Genomic DNA, 17216 nt, shown 5'->3' with positions numbered 1-17216 from the left:
ATTGCCATTTTTGTGAGGAAAAAACAGTTGAATGTTGCCAGTTTCATATGATTTGACCTAATAATTCTACTAAGAATTTATTGTAAAGAAATAACAAGGTTTACACATGTGTATATACCTGCAAGGATGCTCATAGGCATATTATAGTAAAAAAGAAATGGAAGACATCACAGATGTCTGTCAAGAGGTTCATTAAATAAATTCAGCTGAGTTTTAAATTTATGCCTCTGTCATAAATAGGCATACCCATTCATGGATGTGGAAGGTATTACATTAAATGCTGTTGTTTTAAGCAAGCCATGTATAAAACATGTATAATTCCATTTGTATGAAAAATGTATATATTTTTATTTTACCCTGATCTGGTAATGATGGTTTGAATATAGTATGATTTTTTTTTTTCATTGCTGATTTGGCAAGTAATTATATATTTGACTTCTTTGGTAAAGTCTCAGTGCAGAATCTGTCCTGGTACATGCTTGGAAATTCCAGAACTATTATGGGTGACTGATGAATTGTCCTACACAGGCAATATACAACTTTGAAAAGAGTTTAATTCCAAAGTTGAAAAATTAGTTATGAATCCAGAATTTTCTGCTGTTTAAGCACGGACACAGACACACACAAATAAAGGGAGAAAGTACAAAGAAATAATTGGCCCCTTTAGCTTTTTATAGCCAAAGTATATTTAACTGAGAATGCAGCTGAGATATGTAAGAACTTGTACGTGGAAATTTTCACTGAATTCTGAGATAAATTCATCATTTTATAAGGGCCCCAGCATTTGTTGTTACTCATTCTTTGTAATTGTTTAGATTCTGTAGTATCTAATACATGTATTCTTTGGTAAGGTGTGAAATTAATAGTAAAACAACTATCCATGACCCTACTGCTCAGATGAAAAGAGCATCCTGATAATTCCTTGTCCCATGTTCCTGTGCTCCACCCCCAACCCGGCCCTTTCACTCCACTCAGGCAAACATCATCCTGAAGTTTTGTTTATCATTCCCTTGCTTGCTTTTGTTTGCTGGTTGTCATGTTTTAAATCATATGTGTTTATTTTTCAGTTCTACCCTTAAGGTATAAGCTGACCCTAGTTCTCCAATAGCCCTCTTTATTCTTGTCATTGTCCGGAGTATGTTTAGGCTTTGTTTTTTATTTCCCAGCTCATGGAAGCATTCAAGAAGATTTTTAAAAAATACTTTGTTTAGCATTTTTAGTTACTTTCATTGAGCAGATTGGTCAGGACATTCAGTTCACCTTGTTGGTAAAAATGGAAGTAATAATCCAGGGATTTAAAATTTTAAACATTTATCTCTTTTGGTTGATTCAGAAAATAATTTTGCTTTGTGGTTCATTTGATATTTGATGTTCATTGTTTAAATATTATTTAGACTTGTTTTATCATCTTGTACATATTTAAATTTTGTTAAGTTTCCAGTTTTGCGTGAATGGAATGTCAAGGCTCCATAAATTCCCATTTATTTAAGAATTAATTGTGTTGAGATCTTTTGTGTCTCTAATATTCTTTTTTCCTGCTTGAAAGGTAGTGTTGCTGGATATACATGAGTCAGGGTAGGAGTTATTTTCTCTCAGCATTTTGATGATATTTCCTACTGTCTTTGATTTCTATTGTTGCTATTGAGAAGTAAGCTCTCATTTTATCTTTCTTTGTGGGTGATCTACCTTTTCTCTCTGGGTGGCTTTCAGATATATTGTTGTTTTGCAGTTTCATTACAAACTAATTGTGGATTTCCATTTTTTCCCCCTGCTTGACCTGTGTTGTGCTACCTTTACCTCTGTGGGTTCAGGTCTTTTTTATTAATTCTGGAAATGTCTTAGTTGGTATCCATTCAGATATAACCTTTCTTCAACTCTTTATTATTCCTTCTGGGATTTCAGCTTGGATCTGTGTTAGAACTTCTCAGTCTATCCTATCTATTAACTTCTTTTTCATGTTTTAAATTTCTTGTCTCTCTGGGTTGTGTTATTCATGTAAATCTGTCAGATCACCAGCTTTCCTCAATCGTGACCAATTTATGTTTACATTTGTTGAGTTTTCACTGTTTTTTTATGTTTTATTTCCATTTAAAAAAAATTTTTGCCAGGCCATTTTTATGGCCCTTATTACTTGCTAATTTGTCTGCCTTTTATTTCTTTTACTGTTTTGTATATATAGTTCATGTCTCTAGTCTGAATCTGAATTAAAGTATCTGAAGTCCTTGGGCTTCACATCTTTTGGTGGCTCGCATTGACTGTTATTCACCGTGACTTATATTCTCCTGTGTTTGTTCTAAACTCTTATTATGTTAAACTTCATATGTGGGAATCTTGAGAGCCTAGTTTGGGGATTCTTCCTTATAAAGTTTTGTATTTGCTTTTTGGGAAACAGGAGGTACTACCAAGTGGGGACCTTCCAAGTAGATTGTGAGGATCCCTCCTTCCTGCAGGAATCTCAGGGTCACCTCTTACCTTGAGAAAGTGGGGAGACTGCTCAGTCCTCAGCCGCCTGACAACATAGATGTCCCCTGTTCACCTATCCCCAGCCCAGGACTTCCACCAGGATCTTAGCTTGTATTTGTTTTTACTCCTCCCTTCTCCCCGCCTTTCCTTTACCTTCTTTTGACTTCAGTAATGTAAGAACAACTGTCTGTTATGATGCATCCAGAACCTAGTTCTGATTTAGCTGGCAGGTCCTTTAGCCCTATTACTGGAATCCTAAACCTCTGAATTGTTATTATATTTAATTGCCTTTCCTCTGTGCATTGTATAGAAAGGCCCTGGCAGAAGGGAGTTTGGTGATTCAGGGAGCTGAAAGAAGGCCAGTGTGGTGGGAGGGCAGTGGTGGGAGAGAGACAGAGACGGGAAGGGGTGGCTTGAAATGCCCCTTTCGGTTTTCTGACCTTGATTGCGAAGGCACTGGGGAGCCAGAGAAAGTTTCACACAAAGCAATGACAGAGTTGAGATCTAGGTTACAAAAATGTCATTATCACTGATCTAATAGTATAAAAGAAGATTTTAAGGGTCACTATATGGAGACTGTCACTAGTATGAGCAAGCTTCATGGCCAAATGTGATCACTTTGATCAGTGATCTAACTGTAACTGTGGAGAAATTACTTCTCTGTACCTCAAGGTTTTATTTTTTTCTCTAACGTTTTATTACGAAACTTTTCAAATGTGCTGCCATGGTGGGAAGAATTTTACAGTGAACGCCAGCATCCCCACAACCTAGATTCTACCATTAACATTTATTATGTTTCCTTTATCACATCACTATTTTTATCTCTCCGTCCCTTTATCTGGTCATTATCCATCTTAATCTTAGTGCATTTCAAAGTCAATTTGAGATATCAGTATACTTCAATGTGTATATCATTAACTAGAGTTCTATATTTTATTACAGTTTTGATATAAAATTTATAAAAATTAAATGCATAAATATGAAGTATACATTTATTGAGTTTTTATAGATACATTCACTAGAATAATCTAAATCCCTGTTAGGATATAGAATATGACCATCACCCCAGAACATTTCCCACTACCTCTTTCCACTCAGTCCTCTCCCCAGCCACAAGAAGCAACCATTGCTCCTTCCCTACCCCCTGTTGTTTACTTTTGCCTATTTTAGAATTCCTTAGAAATAAACTTATACTGTGTATATTCTTTTATATAAGGCTTCTTTTCTCAGTGTAGTATTCTGTTCTATAAATGCATTCTCTCATTGATGGACAGCTGGACTGTTACCTTTTTTTACTACTATTAATAAAATGACTGTGAACATTCCATTCCAAGCATTTTTGTGAACATCATTTCTTTGGAGTAGAATTGCTAGGTCATAGGGTAAGTATATATTTCATTTTATAAGAAAATGCCTGCCCTTTTCCCAAAATGTTTGTATGATTTTATATTTCCTCCAAAAATATATGAGAGTTCTGGTTGCAATGTATTTTATGCAACATTTGATGTCAGTCTTTCATTTTAGCCTTTCTGGTGGATATGTGGTGGAATCGTGGGATGGTTTTCGTATTCACTTCCCTGAGTACTAACTGTTAATGGTTGAATTCTCTTTCATGTACAGATTGAATGTTAGTATGTCTTTTTTTTTTTTTTTTTGAAAGTCTGCTTAAATCTTTTTGCTCATTTTGTATTGTTAAATTGACTTCTTTTTTTCCTCTGATTTTTTTATTGTGGTAGAATATACATAACGTGAAATTTATCATCTTAACCATTTTTAAGTATATAGTTCAGTGGTATTAAATACATACATAGTGTTGCACAACCATCACCACCATCCCTCTCTATAACTCTTTTCAATTTATAAAACCAAAACTCTGTGACTGTTAGACAGTAACTCCCCATTTGTCTAACCACTATTCTACTTTCTGTCTCTGGTTTTGAAAAGTAGCACTTACTCAAATATGTTGGATACCAGACCTTTGTCATACTATGTTTTGCTATATTTTCTCCCAGTGCGTGGCTTGCCCATTTGTTCTCTTAACTGACTTTAGGGTTTTTTAATCTAGAAAATAGGGCATTGTTGTGAGTATTCAATGAAATAATGGATCAAAGCACTTAGTAATGTTGGACTCATAGTGAATACCCCAAGTATTATCTGTTTAATTTGTTTTAGAAGAATCAGTATTTTTAATGATTTGACTTTTTATCAGGGTAGAAATATAATAATTATGTTTGAGTTCTCACTACCACCACTCTCTTCCCACAAAAAGAAGGGGGTGAAATAGATTGTAATAAACTGCCTTAATTTTATTATTCCTTATTTTGAAATTTCATCTAAGCCCATTTTCAGTGCTATCAGGAGGAAAACAGATGTCAGTCGGCATATTAATGTGTGAGTGTTATATTAGTGGTTGGACATTACTGTTAAGGATACAAATAGTTTCATTAAAAGATGTCCTAAATATGACTATGAGTGTGAGAAATCTCAAATGATTTACTAAATGTTTTGACCCATTTTTGAATATCCTGAAAGATATTAATCAGCACACTCTAAAAATAAACTACAATCTTGTTATTACACTATTCACTGTAGAGAAGTTTATAAAAATAAGTTTTGACAATAAAGCTAATGACTCATTAGAAAGAAAGAAAATTGTGTTTTACCCTGAAGTCATATTTTTCCTTTGCGATATAACATTTTATTTTTCTTTCTGTCTCGGCTTGCATTAGTTAAAGTTATGAGTATTTGATTGGCAACCTTTTGCAAATGGTGGTAGCCGTTAGTTTGAAGGCCTGTGTCCATGTTTGGTCAAGAAGTTGTCATATTAATTATATTTGCATTGATGATGCTGAACTTGTATAATTTTCAGCTCTTAAGATGCCTGAGTCTGATGTGAAATTGTCATTGTTTACTCCCACAAGTGTTTTAAGATTTAAAATGAATATATTCCTGGACAACTGAAAATATATAGGAAAAATTAGCCGGGCATGGTGGCACATGCCGGTGGTCCCAGCTACTTGGGAGGCTGAGGCAGTAGGATTGCTAGAGCCCAGGAGTTTGAGGTTACTGTGAGCTGGGCTGACGCCACCGCACTCTAGCCCGGGCAAAGGAGTGAGACTCTGTCTCAAAAAAAAAAAGGAGTTAAGTAAAATGAACGTATTCATCCATAGCTCTTTAAAAATCATTAAATAATCAGTGGTTTATTTGATAAAAAGAGTTCCAGTCGGAAATTGAAGGAAATACTGAATCTACAACCATAACTTAACTCTGTGGCATAGAATCTGAACTTGTAGAAAATTTGGGGTGCCAGGGCATACTTATTTCTTGTTGATCTTTTTATTATTTTTGTATGAATATTTTTTTATGAGATTTCAGATAATTGTATTAATCAGAAACTGATTTCATTCTCTATATTTTTGTGGCCTTGAAGCTGTCAGTTAAAACATATTTTTAAATTGCAGTTGTCAGTGGGAAATTTTAGTTTAAAATCTAACATTTTCAATGTGGGAGTTATCAGCTGCCCCTTTAAAGATAGAGGTAAAATTAAAGCTAGGTCTAAGTTTTATTAGAAGACATATTTTTTGTTTAATAGGTTTAATAGTGTATATTTCTTCTCCCTTCTGCCTTTTCCATTCTCGTATATTTTTGGTAATTCAAGGAGAAGCCTAATGAAGACTTAGTTAAATTCCTGTCGTATTTATACCATTCAACCCGTATTCCTTGATCATCCTTCTTCAAAGAAGACTTTAAAAATGGGAAAGCAGAAATGGTCATTTTCTAATAGTTTACTGTTCCCTGCCGATATTATAAATTTGCCTTTAGTTCACCTCAGGGCCATTATCAAACTCTTAGTTTGGTAGGAACACTCCTGCCTTTGGGTCCCCAAGACCACTATTGTGCACAATGATTTCTTAGAAAGATTTTCAGGACTCCAAAGTTGTTATACTTGTGGTTATGGTTTATACAGCGAAAGAACACAGTGAAATCAGAAGGTGGAAAGGGTGCATGGGGCAAAGTCCAGCAGAAATTGAGGGGAAGCTTCCTGTTATCCCCTGCACAGGACATGCTTAATTGTGATGACATATGCAAAAGTTTGCCAACCAGGGACTCAGGCCTGAGCTTCAAGGCTTATGGTGTTTATTAGACATCAGTCTCATAGCTGTACAACTCCCACATGACTGACTCAGTTATTCAAGCTCCAGACCCTAGAGAGAAAACAGGTGTTTACCATCATCACAGTGTGTGCATTAATTATCTGGTCAAATTGGTAGCCAATTTTTTTCACCAGTTGGTGGTCAGATTGTGGCCATTTCTTCAGGTATGTAAAAGCACTCTTACTAGAACACTTAAGGAGTTTAGTTTCCAAGAGGCTAAGGGCCAATCCTAAGAATAGGCCTTTTTTGAGAATGTACAGGATTTGAGCACCCTAGACCTGCTGAGTTAACATTTTCCTGCATAACTTCTCTTTCCTTTCTTGAACTTAGCTAACTTTTTCTCAGTCTTTAGCCCATAATTTAAATGGTGCCGTGTACACATTTTTTATGTATTGCCAAATTTGTTTGATTGAGGTGTAATTTATGTACAATAAAAATAATCAGTTTAAGTATACAGCTTAAGTTTTGACAAATGTATTATATAAAGTTAAGTAATTACCACTGCAATCTTGACATAATACAATATAAAAATAGGGAAATTGACATTGGCAGAAAACTATTAACTAGCCTACAGGCCTCATTTAGTTTTCACCAATGTTTATACACACACAATTGAGTGTGTGTGTGTTTGTGTGTAGTTCTATGCAATTTTATCACATATTATGGCAACTTTCATAATCAAGATTTAGAACTATCCCATCAACACAAATTCCCTGTTGCTTTATAATCACACCTTCGTCCCCTCCCTAATGCCTAGCAACTACTGATCTGTTGTCTACACATTATATTTAACTGTTGTTGTCTGTTGTACCTGCCAGTAGTGTATGCATTCAGTGAGAGTAACCATTAAGTTTGTCTTCATCATTCTTCACCATTGTATCCACAACACAGACGTGGGGTTTAGGAGCTTAATTTATTCTCTTCAGTAACTTAATAGCGAGGATTGACTTTTAATACTAATGCCCTAATATTCAAAATTTTTAGATGAGATTTATTAAAAGATGTCAAGGAATAAACCTAAGAAATTAAGGAATTATATACCTTTGAAGTTTGAGAAATTGGATTGTGTGTACATGTTCGTGTATGTGCGTGTGTGCACGTGTGCTTCAGTGCAAGTGTGTGCACATGCACACGCAGATGCACACACCCTCAAATGCACACACACACGTGGACATATGCTTGACTTGAAATCTTCTCTTAAAAAATTGATACGCAATTAGATTATTCATTTACCTCTGGTATAACTTGTGGTTACTCATTATAAATGGACAAAAAAAAAATAGCAGTGGAAACACTTACTGTCATACAGGTTTTCTGGCTTCAATCCTTTCCCTTTACAATCTATCCTCAACATATAACATCCTAAGTGATCCTTTTTAAGTCAACATTTACTTCTATTTCATAGTAGGATGAAAAAACTCCTCAGTATACAATACTTGCACAAAGAAATCCAAATTCATCTTATTTTTAAAGTAGAAAATTAACATGAAACAAATAAATTTTCAAAAAACAACTTTTAGAGTTCTTTTCTTGAAGGGATCTTGCAAATTTGCTGGACCTAGAATTAATAAACAATAGTAATCTGTTACCTTTATGTAAATTGCACATTTTATTCACTACTGTATCTGGGCACATGATAGACATTTAATATTTATTAAATAAATCAGTCAATGAATAACTTAAATATGATGTTAAATGACATTGAATTGTGAAAAATATGACTCATTAAGATAGTGTAATCCTTAATTTGTTTATTTTTATAGCTTAGGTATGAAAGAGGAAAAATTAAGAAATTAGTTTTAATTGGGGATTGCCATTGAGTTCCTTGTGTACACGAAACACTCCACTCTGATCTGACAAAAACTTAGGGAAAAATGTTTGACAGTTGTGTCAACCAGGCTCTGAGAGTAAAATTACTTGCCTTGGGTCGCTGAGCTAGTAAGTCAGTCAGTTAGTTCACCTTTGTCTGCTGTCATCCCCATCCTCTTTCACATGATACCAAGGACTTTTGAGCCTAGTTGATAAATTTGGGTAGATGTTAGAGTATTTAGAAGAGACCAAAAGAAAACACAAAATCTCATGTGATAGCCATAACATTGAGTTGACATGGCATAAATGATGGAGTAGTTTAGGATTAATGTTGTCTATTAGAGAATGTGACCTGTTTTTATATTAAAAACCTATGCTTGCTTCTATTTCATAGTAAGATGAAAAAACTCCTGAGTATAAATGCAATACTTGCACAAAGAAATCCAAATTCATCTTATTTTTAAAGTAGAAAATTAACAGGAAACAAATTAATTTTTAAAAAACAAAAAACAACTTTCAGAGGTCTTTTCTTAAAAGGATCTTCAAAATTTACTTTATCTAGAGTTATTAGTAGTAATCCACAGTAGAGAAAGAGGATACAACGCAATGGCAATGTTAAAACGAACCTGGAGATGCATGTGAAGCTATTGTGTTACGTGCTGGGAATGCAAGGATAAGTGAGATGTGGTTCCTGCTTGTCATTGATCTTCATTCTAGTAAAGACTGCACTGTGGAGGAGTTCTCAAGCAAAGATACAGATACAAACTAAAGTCTGAGTTTTAGGGATCGACAGATGTATTTTTTTTTTTTTTTTTTTTTATGAGGCAAGGTGTCTCCCACTTTGTTGCCAAGGCTGGAGTGCAGTGGCGTGGGCTCAAGCGATCCTCCCACTTTGGCCTCCCAAGTAGCTAGGAGTACAGGTACATGCCACCATGCCTGGCTAATTTTTTTCTTTTTCTTTTTCTTTTTTGTAGTCAGGGTCTCTCTGTGTTGCCCAGACTGGTTTCAAATTCCTGGGCTCAAGTGTCCTCTCACCTTGGCCTCCCAAAGTGCTGGGACTACAGGTGTGAGCCACCACACCCGGCCCAGATCTGGATTTTGAGTCCTAGCTTTAACACTTACTTATGTGACTCTGTGTAAATTAAGTTTTCTGATCTTTATATTAATATAATAGGATTAATAAAACCTACCTTGAAGAATTATGGTAAAGGTCAGAAATTATATACCAAATGCTTAGCATAGTACCTCGTCCCTGGTAGATACTCCTTAAATAATAGTTCCTCTGCTATCATCTTGATCATTTTCTTTAGGTTTTTCTGAGGCCATAAAATGGGAATGATAGTAGTGCCCAATTCACAGTGAGGTTGTGAAGATTAAATGAGATATTACATATAAATCTGCTTGACATGGTGCTGAATATATATACCTCAAGTATATATACTTAAATGCTTGATAAATTTCATTTATTTGAAAAAGGAAAGCAATTTTGCTGGGAGTTATTAGAAGGGAGGTAGTGAAGAAACATTTTATGAAATGAACACTGTAAATGACCCTGAAACTTGAAGCCCAGCCTCAGGACATGACCATGCTCTGTGGCTACAGAGAATGCTAGAATGCATCTAGCCTGGATGGCAGGGAGCGCACTTGAATAGGGTTTGTTTTCATTCCTACAGCAGAGGGGAAGCTGCCATGAGGCTTGAGGTAAGGATGAGGGTCTGTTGTGATGGCTTGTTCCATCTCATATCACTACCCTTTGCAGAACACATCAATCACCTCAGAACATAAGTGGGTTTCAGGCCCGCTCATACACCTCTGATAATCAAGAACAGTAGATTGGAGCTGTAGGAAAAACAACTCTGAACTTTGAAGACACACACATAAATGAAGGGATTTTTCCATAAAGATTGTTAAATTATAATTTTCCCTTTTTTCATTTTTACAACTAATATGAATTTGGTTTTGATGAATGAAATACGGCATTTGATTATATTTTTCCCACTTGTGAATGAATAGTGTTTCGGAATTACAGTAATTAATCTTCAAGGCAATTTTGTAATGGTGTATTTTCCTCAACATACAATTGATGATCTGCAGTGGTTCCTCTGAAATCTGCACCAGACAACTAAGAGCCACTTAATGTTTCCATCAGAATACCTCTGGCATTTCTCTGCTTTATCTAAATACTTGTCTTGGTTTATCTCTCGTGCTGTTATTTTTGTGTTCAATAATAAACCTACTTATGATACAAAAACTTGATTTTTTAAAAATTTGGACTAGTTTTATAGATGCAAGAGCCAGTTGAAGTATAAACAAAATTATTCTAGAATTAAAGCTTTTTACTTAGTGGATTAAATAATTCTGTTCCAAGTGATCAGGATTAAGTGCCTACTATGTATAAGGAATAGAACCTATTGTTGCTTGTAAATTTTGTATGGAAAATAACGTTTACACACAGATACCTACACTCCAGTTTGATAACCATTCATTTGCCCAATTGTTCATTTAATAGATATTTATTGATCATCTGGGTCTAGGGTGCTAATGCAGAAAATAAAGCAAAGATGTTGAGAAGGATTAATGTTTAGATCAGAAATAGCACATAGACCAGCCTGAGCAAGGGCGAGACCCCGTCTCTTATAAAAAAGTAGAAAAATTAGCCAGCTGTGGTGGCATGCACCTATACTACCAGCTATTTGAGAGGCTGAGGCAGAAGAATTGCGTCAACCCAGAAATTTGAGGTTGCTGTGAGCTAGGCTGACACCACAGCATGCTAGCCCAGGTGACAGAGTAAGACTCTGTCCCAAAAAAAAAAAAAAAAAAAAAACGCCGGGAGTGGTGGCTCACGCCTGTAATCCTAGCACTCTGGAAGGCTGAGGCAGGTGGATCGTTTGAGCTCAGAAGTTCGAGACCAGCTTGAGCAAGAGCGAGACCCCATCTCTGCTGAAAAATAGAAAGAAATTACTTGGACAGCTAAAAATACATAGGAAAAATTAGCTGGGCATGGGGGCACATGCCTGTAGTCCCAGCTACTCGGGAGGCTGAGGCAAAAGGATTGCTTGAGCCCAGGAGTTTGAGGTTGCTGTGAGCTAGGCTGACGTGATGGCACTCTAGCCCGGGCAATAGAGTGAGACTCTGTCTCAAAAACAAAAAAAAAAAAGAAAGAAAGAAAAAGAAAAGCTCATACATGATAGGAGCTTTTTCCTTAGTAGAAGACTATTTTATTTCTTCAGTTATTTTTTGGTATGAGTCATTCTTATATCTCTAGCATCTAGAGTAATTATTGACACAGTGTAAAGTAAATAAAAGATACTCAGTGGATATTTATTCAATGAATACATCTAAAATGTGTTCTTTTAAAATAGCACTGTTTTTCCCATTCCTTTTATCGTAGGTGAAGAGCGATTATATGTTAGAGATAGCTGATCAAGTGGACCAGGAAATTGCTTTGAAGTTGGGATGTCTAGAAATTCGGTAAGATGATAAGTATACATTGAGATCTTTATTCATCAGTGTTTTTCATTATATTTGAAAATTTTCCAGGTGTTTTTATTTGCCTTATAAGGATTATCAGTAAAATATTCAATAAAATTCAAGTAAAAATATGAGAAGAATCTGAATTATTCATTAAGTAGATAACTCTCTCCTAATTTTCATCATTTTACAACTTAAACATTCCTTATACATACATGTAAATTGATGTCTTTCCTGATTTTAGGCGATCATACTGGGAGATGCGGGACAATGCGCTAGAAAAGAAGTCTAACTATGAAGTATTAGAGTAAGTATTACATACCCACGCAGAACTGTAGAACTAATATTGTTTAGTTCTGGACTAATATTCAGAACTAAATCATTTCCTAATTTATCTTAAAATTAAATACTGACTCTGAAATACTACTGTTTCTAAAACTTTTCTATCTGGAAGAGAGAAAGTTTTAAGAAAAGAATTCTTGATGACATTAATTGTGTTAGCAAACATTTAAAGTTGCTGATAAATACCTTAGGCTAATAATGTGTGTGGTCTGTTAACACATTATAAGCTTTTTTTGTCTCTGTAGATTTAAGCACAGTGGGATGGCATTTCATTTCTAATTTATATTGAACTCTAAAATTGCCTGTAAATTGCTTATAAATAATTATTCATATTTTCTGTATAAATTTACTGTGGGTTTTTTCACAAATGGATGGATATATATGGGTTGTTGCTCATGTATTAGAAAATTTAATAACTAAAAGGTTTAGAATAACTAAAAATGTTTCTGATAATGAAATTAATTTGTATATTAGACTATTATATTAGATTGTATTAAATAAATATAATCCATCCTAGAGCTTATGTCTTGGGAGGGTAGAATTTCTTCTGCACTTTATCTTTTTGATGATTAATTCAGCAAAAGATATATGAGCACTGAGTCCTTGGTAGCTAAGTGGTGGAGATTCAGAAATTAATACAAAATTTTCACCCTCAGGAGGCTTACTGCTGGAAGAAAGAGTCTCAGAAAAGTAAACAAAATTATACTAGAAACCAAATGTAGAAGTATCTATGAAGTGTTTGCAGGTGGGTGGTACTTGATGTCTGAGGTGGTTTTGTAGGGAGATGTTGTATAACACAAGTCTTGAAGGGTGAGTGATACACAGAATGTGGGCAGGTGGGGGTTGTTGTGTGGGAGCCATTCTGGGAGGAGAAATCAGCATTTGCAAAGGCATGGAAACATGGGCAATCAGATAAAGGTTAGAAAAGCGTAAGTTCGTTGGGGATAGAACACCATACTTATGAGGGAGAGATAGGGATATGTATGCATGGAGTTCAGGTCATTGCTTATCTACATCCTTTAGAAAGAGTCTGGACTCGGTCCTTGGCCATTGCTGACTCATTGAACTGTTTTCGTCAGGACAGTGATTTGATGAGATTTGTGATTTAGAATTCCATATTCATGAGATTAGAATGTTAAAAATGAAAGCAGGGCACCAAGAAGCCATTGCATCTTTCTTTTTCATGGGAGAAATAATGAGACTCTGAGAGAGACAGAAGCAGTGGCTGTGGGGATGTGGATTAGCAGAGTCGAAGCCTATGAGACTGGAGGCCTGGTCAAAAGAAAAGAGGAATCCAAGGAACCTCTTGGCTTTCATTCATGGGCAACGAGGGATACCAGTCACAGGAAAAGAGCGTGTTTGAGGGGAACTAATAAGTTGTTTGGGGAATGTTGATTTTCACTCTGAGGAAACATTCATGTTTTTTTAAATGAAAAAGGGAAGAAAAATGTTCATGTTATTATCTGTTATGAAAGGACTAATACTAGCAGCATTAAAAAATCTCTGATGATACCCAGTGCTTACACCTTGGTTTCTAATACCATTCTCCAATGAAAGGAACCAGGGCTTCTTAGAAAAATGCCTAGTTCTAGGGGTGAGCCTAGAGCAGTTTATTTTGCTGGAAAGAAGGAAGTACTAAAACAAACAAACAAACAAAAAGGCCAGGCAGAGTGGCTCGTGTCTACAATCCTAACACTTAAGGAGGCTGAGGAGGAAGGATCACTTAAGACCAGGAATTCAAGACCAGCCTGAGCAACATAGTGAGACCCCATCTCTATAAAAAATAGACAAATTAGCCAGGCATGGTGGCTCTTGCCCGTAGTGCCAGCTACTCAGGAGGCTGAGGCAGGAAGGATCATTTGAGCCCCGGAGTTTAAGGATGTAGTGAGCCATAATGATACCACTACACTCTAGCCCCAGATTATAACTCAAAGTATAGAATAAATTTCCATGAATTAATACTAATATAAATGATTGAATAAATAAATATGTGAAGTAGAAGTGACACATCTGCTCTATAGAAAAATTCCAAATAATGCCAATATTCCCCTGTTGAAAGGATGTGGAGCATACAACTCACCCCCAAAGTATGGGCTACACTTGGTGGCTTGTGTGTACAGAGTATAGCATGGAAAGGGAGTGAGGGGAGAATGTAACTTCACAGTGAAGGAACCTGACAGACACCTCCTGAGCCTGGGGATCTGGGTCAAATTAGCAGTGAGAAGTCGTGTTGATAGTGTGCACCCAAGGTGCAGTGTGTTGACAATGGCACTTTACCTCCCAAAACCCATAACCCCAGTCTAATCATGAGAAAAAAAACATCAGACAAACCCACTTGAGGGACATTTTACACAATACCTAACCAATACTCTTCAAAACTTTAAAAGTCATCAAGGAAATGAGGGAAGACTAAGAAACTGATATAGCCAGAAGAAGCATAAAGAGACATGGTTAAATGTAATGTGGTGTCCTAGATAGAATCCTGGAACAGAAAAATCTGAATCAAGTATAGAGTTTGTTAATAATAATATGTCAGTATTGATTTATTAGTTGTGACAAATTCACCATAGTTATGTAAGATATTAACAGTAGGGAACCTGGTGTAGAGTATACGAGGTACATACCTTTGTAACTTTTATAAATCTAACTATTGTAAAATAAAAAGTTTATCTCAATTTTTAAAAATCTGATGGGAGGATCAAGGAAGCAGAAAGCCAGTCAGTAGTTAGAGATGATCTAAAAAGGTACAGCTGTTGGTGAATAATTATGTGATGTCAGAAATGGAATGCTAGTTCAGTGGCCTGGCAGAGTCACAGGAAAAGACACCTGGGAACATGTGATCGTCCTTCAGGGTAACTATGGAAGCCTGCCCTAGTGCAGTGATTGGGGAAGAATGCTGTGAATTGTATTCTGTCCTGTCTCTGGGTGAAGCCAAGACAGGAAAATGAAAGATAACTGAAAAATAGAGTCTGTGTGAGAATGAGAAGTACACAAAAGAATGAAGAAAGCCAGATGTACTGTCAAAAGGATACAGGGTTACAGGAAGAGAGATGCCTGAAAGAAATCTCCATGGATAATGCATAGACATGTGTTTAGCAGCCAGAACAATCAGTTAAAAGAAAATGAAGAAGCAGGTATCCATCATAGTGAGGTTGTGAATAGTGTGTTTGGAGAGGGGAGTTCTAAGTTCAAGATCTGTTTGAAATGAGAGTCAAATTTTACACTACAATTGGTGTAAATTCGGCTTATTTTTAGAAATTACAGAACTACAGGTGACAGAATAGATGACGGAAGAGGACAAATTGGGTTATTAATCAGTGCCTTTAAAACCTCGGTATTTTTGTGGGGAGTCACTGAAATGGAAAATGTGGGAATTACTATACGTAAGTCAAGGCTTGTGATTATTATTACCTGAAAACGAGAATTAGACCCAGCATGAGCTTGTAAATTAGATCCTTCTCAAAGGACATGATCGAAAAGTTGAATGATCTATTGCTTTGAAATGGCTATTTTGTATTTCTTCATTTATACGTGCAATATTTAAAGTAAGAAAATATAGTTAAAGGGGAATCTTCAGGTTTTTGTAGTTCTAGGATATTATTTTGCTCATTTTGCTGTACCTTCTTTCTAAATTCCTATGCCTTTGCCCCACTGTGGTGATTCTTCGCAGTTTTTAAGTTGTGTGAATTCAGTACCTGATGTCTATATGAGAGGTGGATTAGTTGAGTGGGCTCTTAGAGTAGAATAAATATCTGGGTTCACGTCCTAGCTCCATTTTCACTGGCTCTTCTCTTTGCTCAGTTTTATTAGTAAAGCTCTTGGTGTTTGTTTCCAAATCTGTGAAATGGGGATAATGCTGATACCTAACTATTGTTGGGTTTGGGAGAGTTGATAGATAATCCATGTTAAGAGCTTAATATGTATAGTACCCAACACTGAATAAATGTTGACCATAATTGTCATTATCATTATCCATAGGAAAGATTGTCAGTCAGGATAAAAAAAAAGCTGTGTAGAGTTTTTTGAAAGAGAATTAAGAAAAAATAATATGAAAGAATGTGATCATTTATTGACTTAATTTTGAGCCCTTTACAGATGATTTTTAATTTATTTGTTTCAAAGATAATAATACATTGTAGTTATTGAATGTTATTCATTCCGGTTATTGAGAAAATTGAAACTACACTGTCAAATAAGAAAAAAATCTTCAAATCCCATCACTTGCTGATAACCTTCAAGTCTTACTAAATATCCTTATATAGCCAGCCCTCTTGTTTAACACACGTGTACACATACAATACATAGTTTTTAATATTATAGTTTTTAGTATAAGTAGAATGAATGCTTTTTTCCTTCAACCTTATGTTGATGAGACCTTTCCATGTAACTAAATACAAATATATATTAACATACTAGTCCATCAAATGAATGTATAATACTACATTTAACCAGTCACCTATTGGTGGAAATTCAGTTTGGGTTAATAACGTATAAAGCATGTTGTCATTTTTTTGTTCATTTTTACCTAGATGATAGGCAACAAATAATAGTTTTATTTCCTTATGTAAGTTTGATTACTTGGTAATATTAAACATCTCCCTATATATGGCCATTTTATTTTCCTTTTATAAATTGCATTTTATAAGTTTTCTAATATGTTTTTTTTTATTAATCTTACGAGTCTTTGTCGTATTAACCCTTGATTTTTGTCAATTCTATATATTCTTTCCCAGCTCATCTTTGTGTTTCACCTCTGTGTATGTGGCTTTAGTAATAGAGAAGTTTGTCTTTTTTTCAGTGTAGCAAAATCTGTCACCTATTTTCGTCTTAGTTTTTGAGTTTCATGACCTGATTTTAAAAGGATATTCAGTGATTTAAGATTGTTAAATGTTTGTTCTGGCTGGGCGCGGTGGCTCACGCCTGTAATCCTAGCTCTCTGGGAGGCCGAGGCGGGCGGATTGTTTGAGCTCAGGAGTT

General features: G+C 35.4%; 1 protein-coding gene across 1 annotated transcript in view; it reads left to right on the top strand.

Annotated features, from left to right (window-relative positions):
- The window catches only part of PTK2 (protein tyrosine kinase 2), a 235961-nt gene that overhangs the window by 57977 nt on the left and 160768 nt on the right, over positions 1-17216 (top strand). The window contains exons 5-6 of the mRNA XM_012648123.1: positions 11818-11897; positions 12142-12204. Coding sequence (XP_012503577.1) covers positions 11818-11897; positions 12142-12204 — 143 coding nt within the window. The remainder of the gene's footprint in view (positions 1-11817; positions 11898-12141; positions 12205-17216) is intronic.

This window comes from Propithecus coquereli, unplaced genomic scaffold, assembly GCF_000956105.1.
Source record: "Propithecus coquereli isolate 6110/MARCELLA unplaced genomic scaffold, Pcoq_1.0 Scaffold28, whole genome shotgun sequence".
In the NCBI taxonomy this organism is placed as follows: Eukaryota; Metazoa; Chordata; class Mammalia; order Primates; family Indriidae; genus Propithecus; species Propithecus coquereli.
This window is presented reverse-complemented; position numbering and strand designations above follow the sequence as displayed.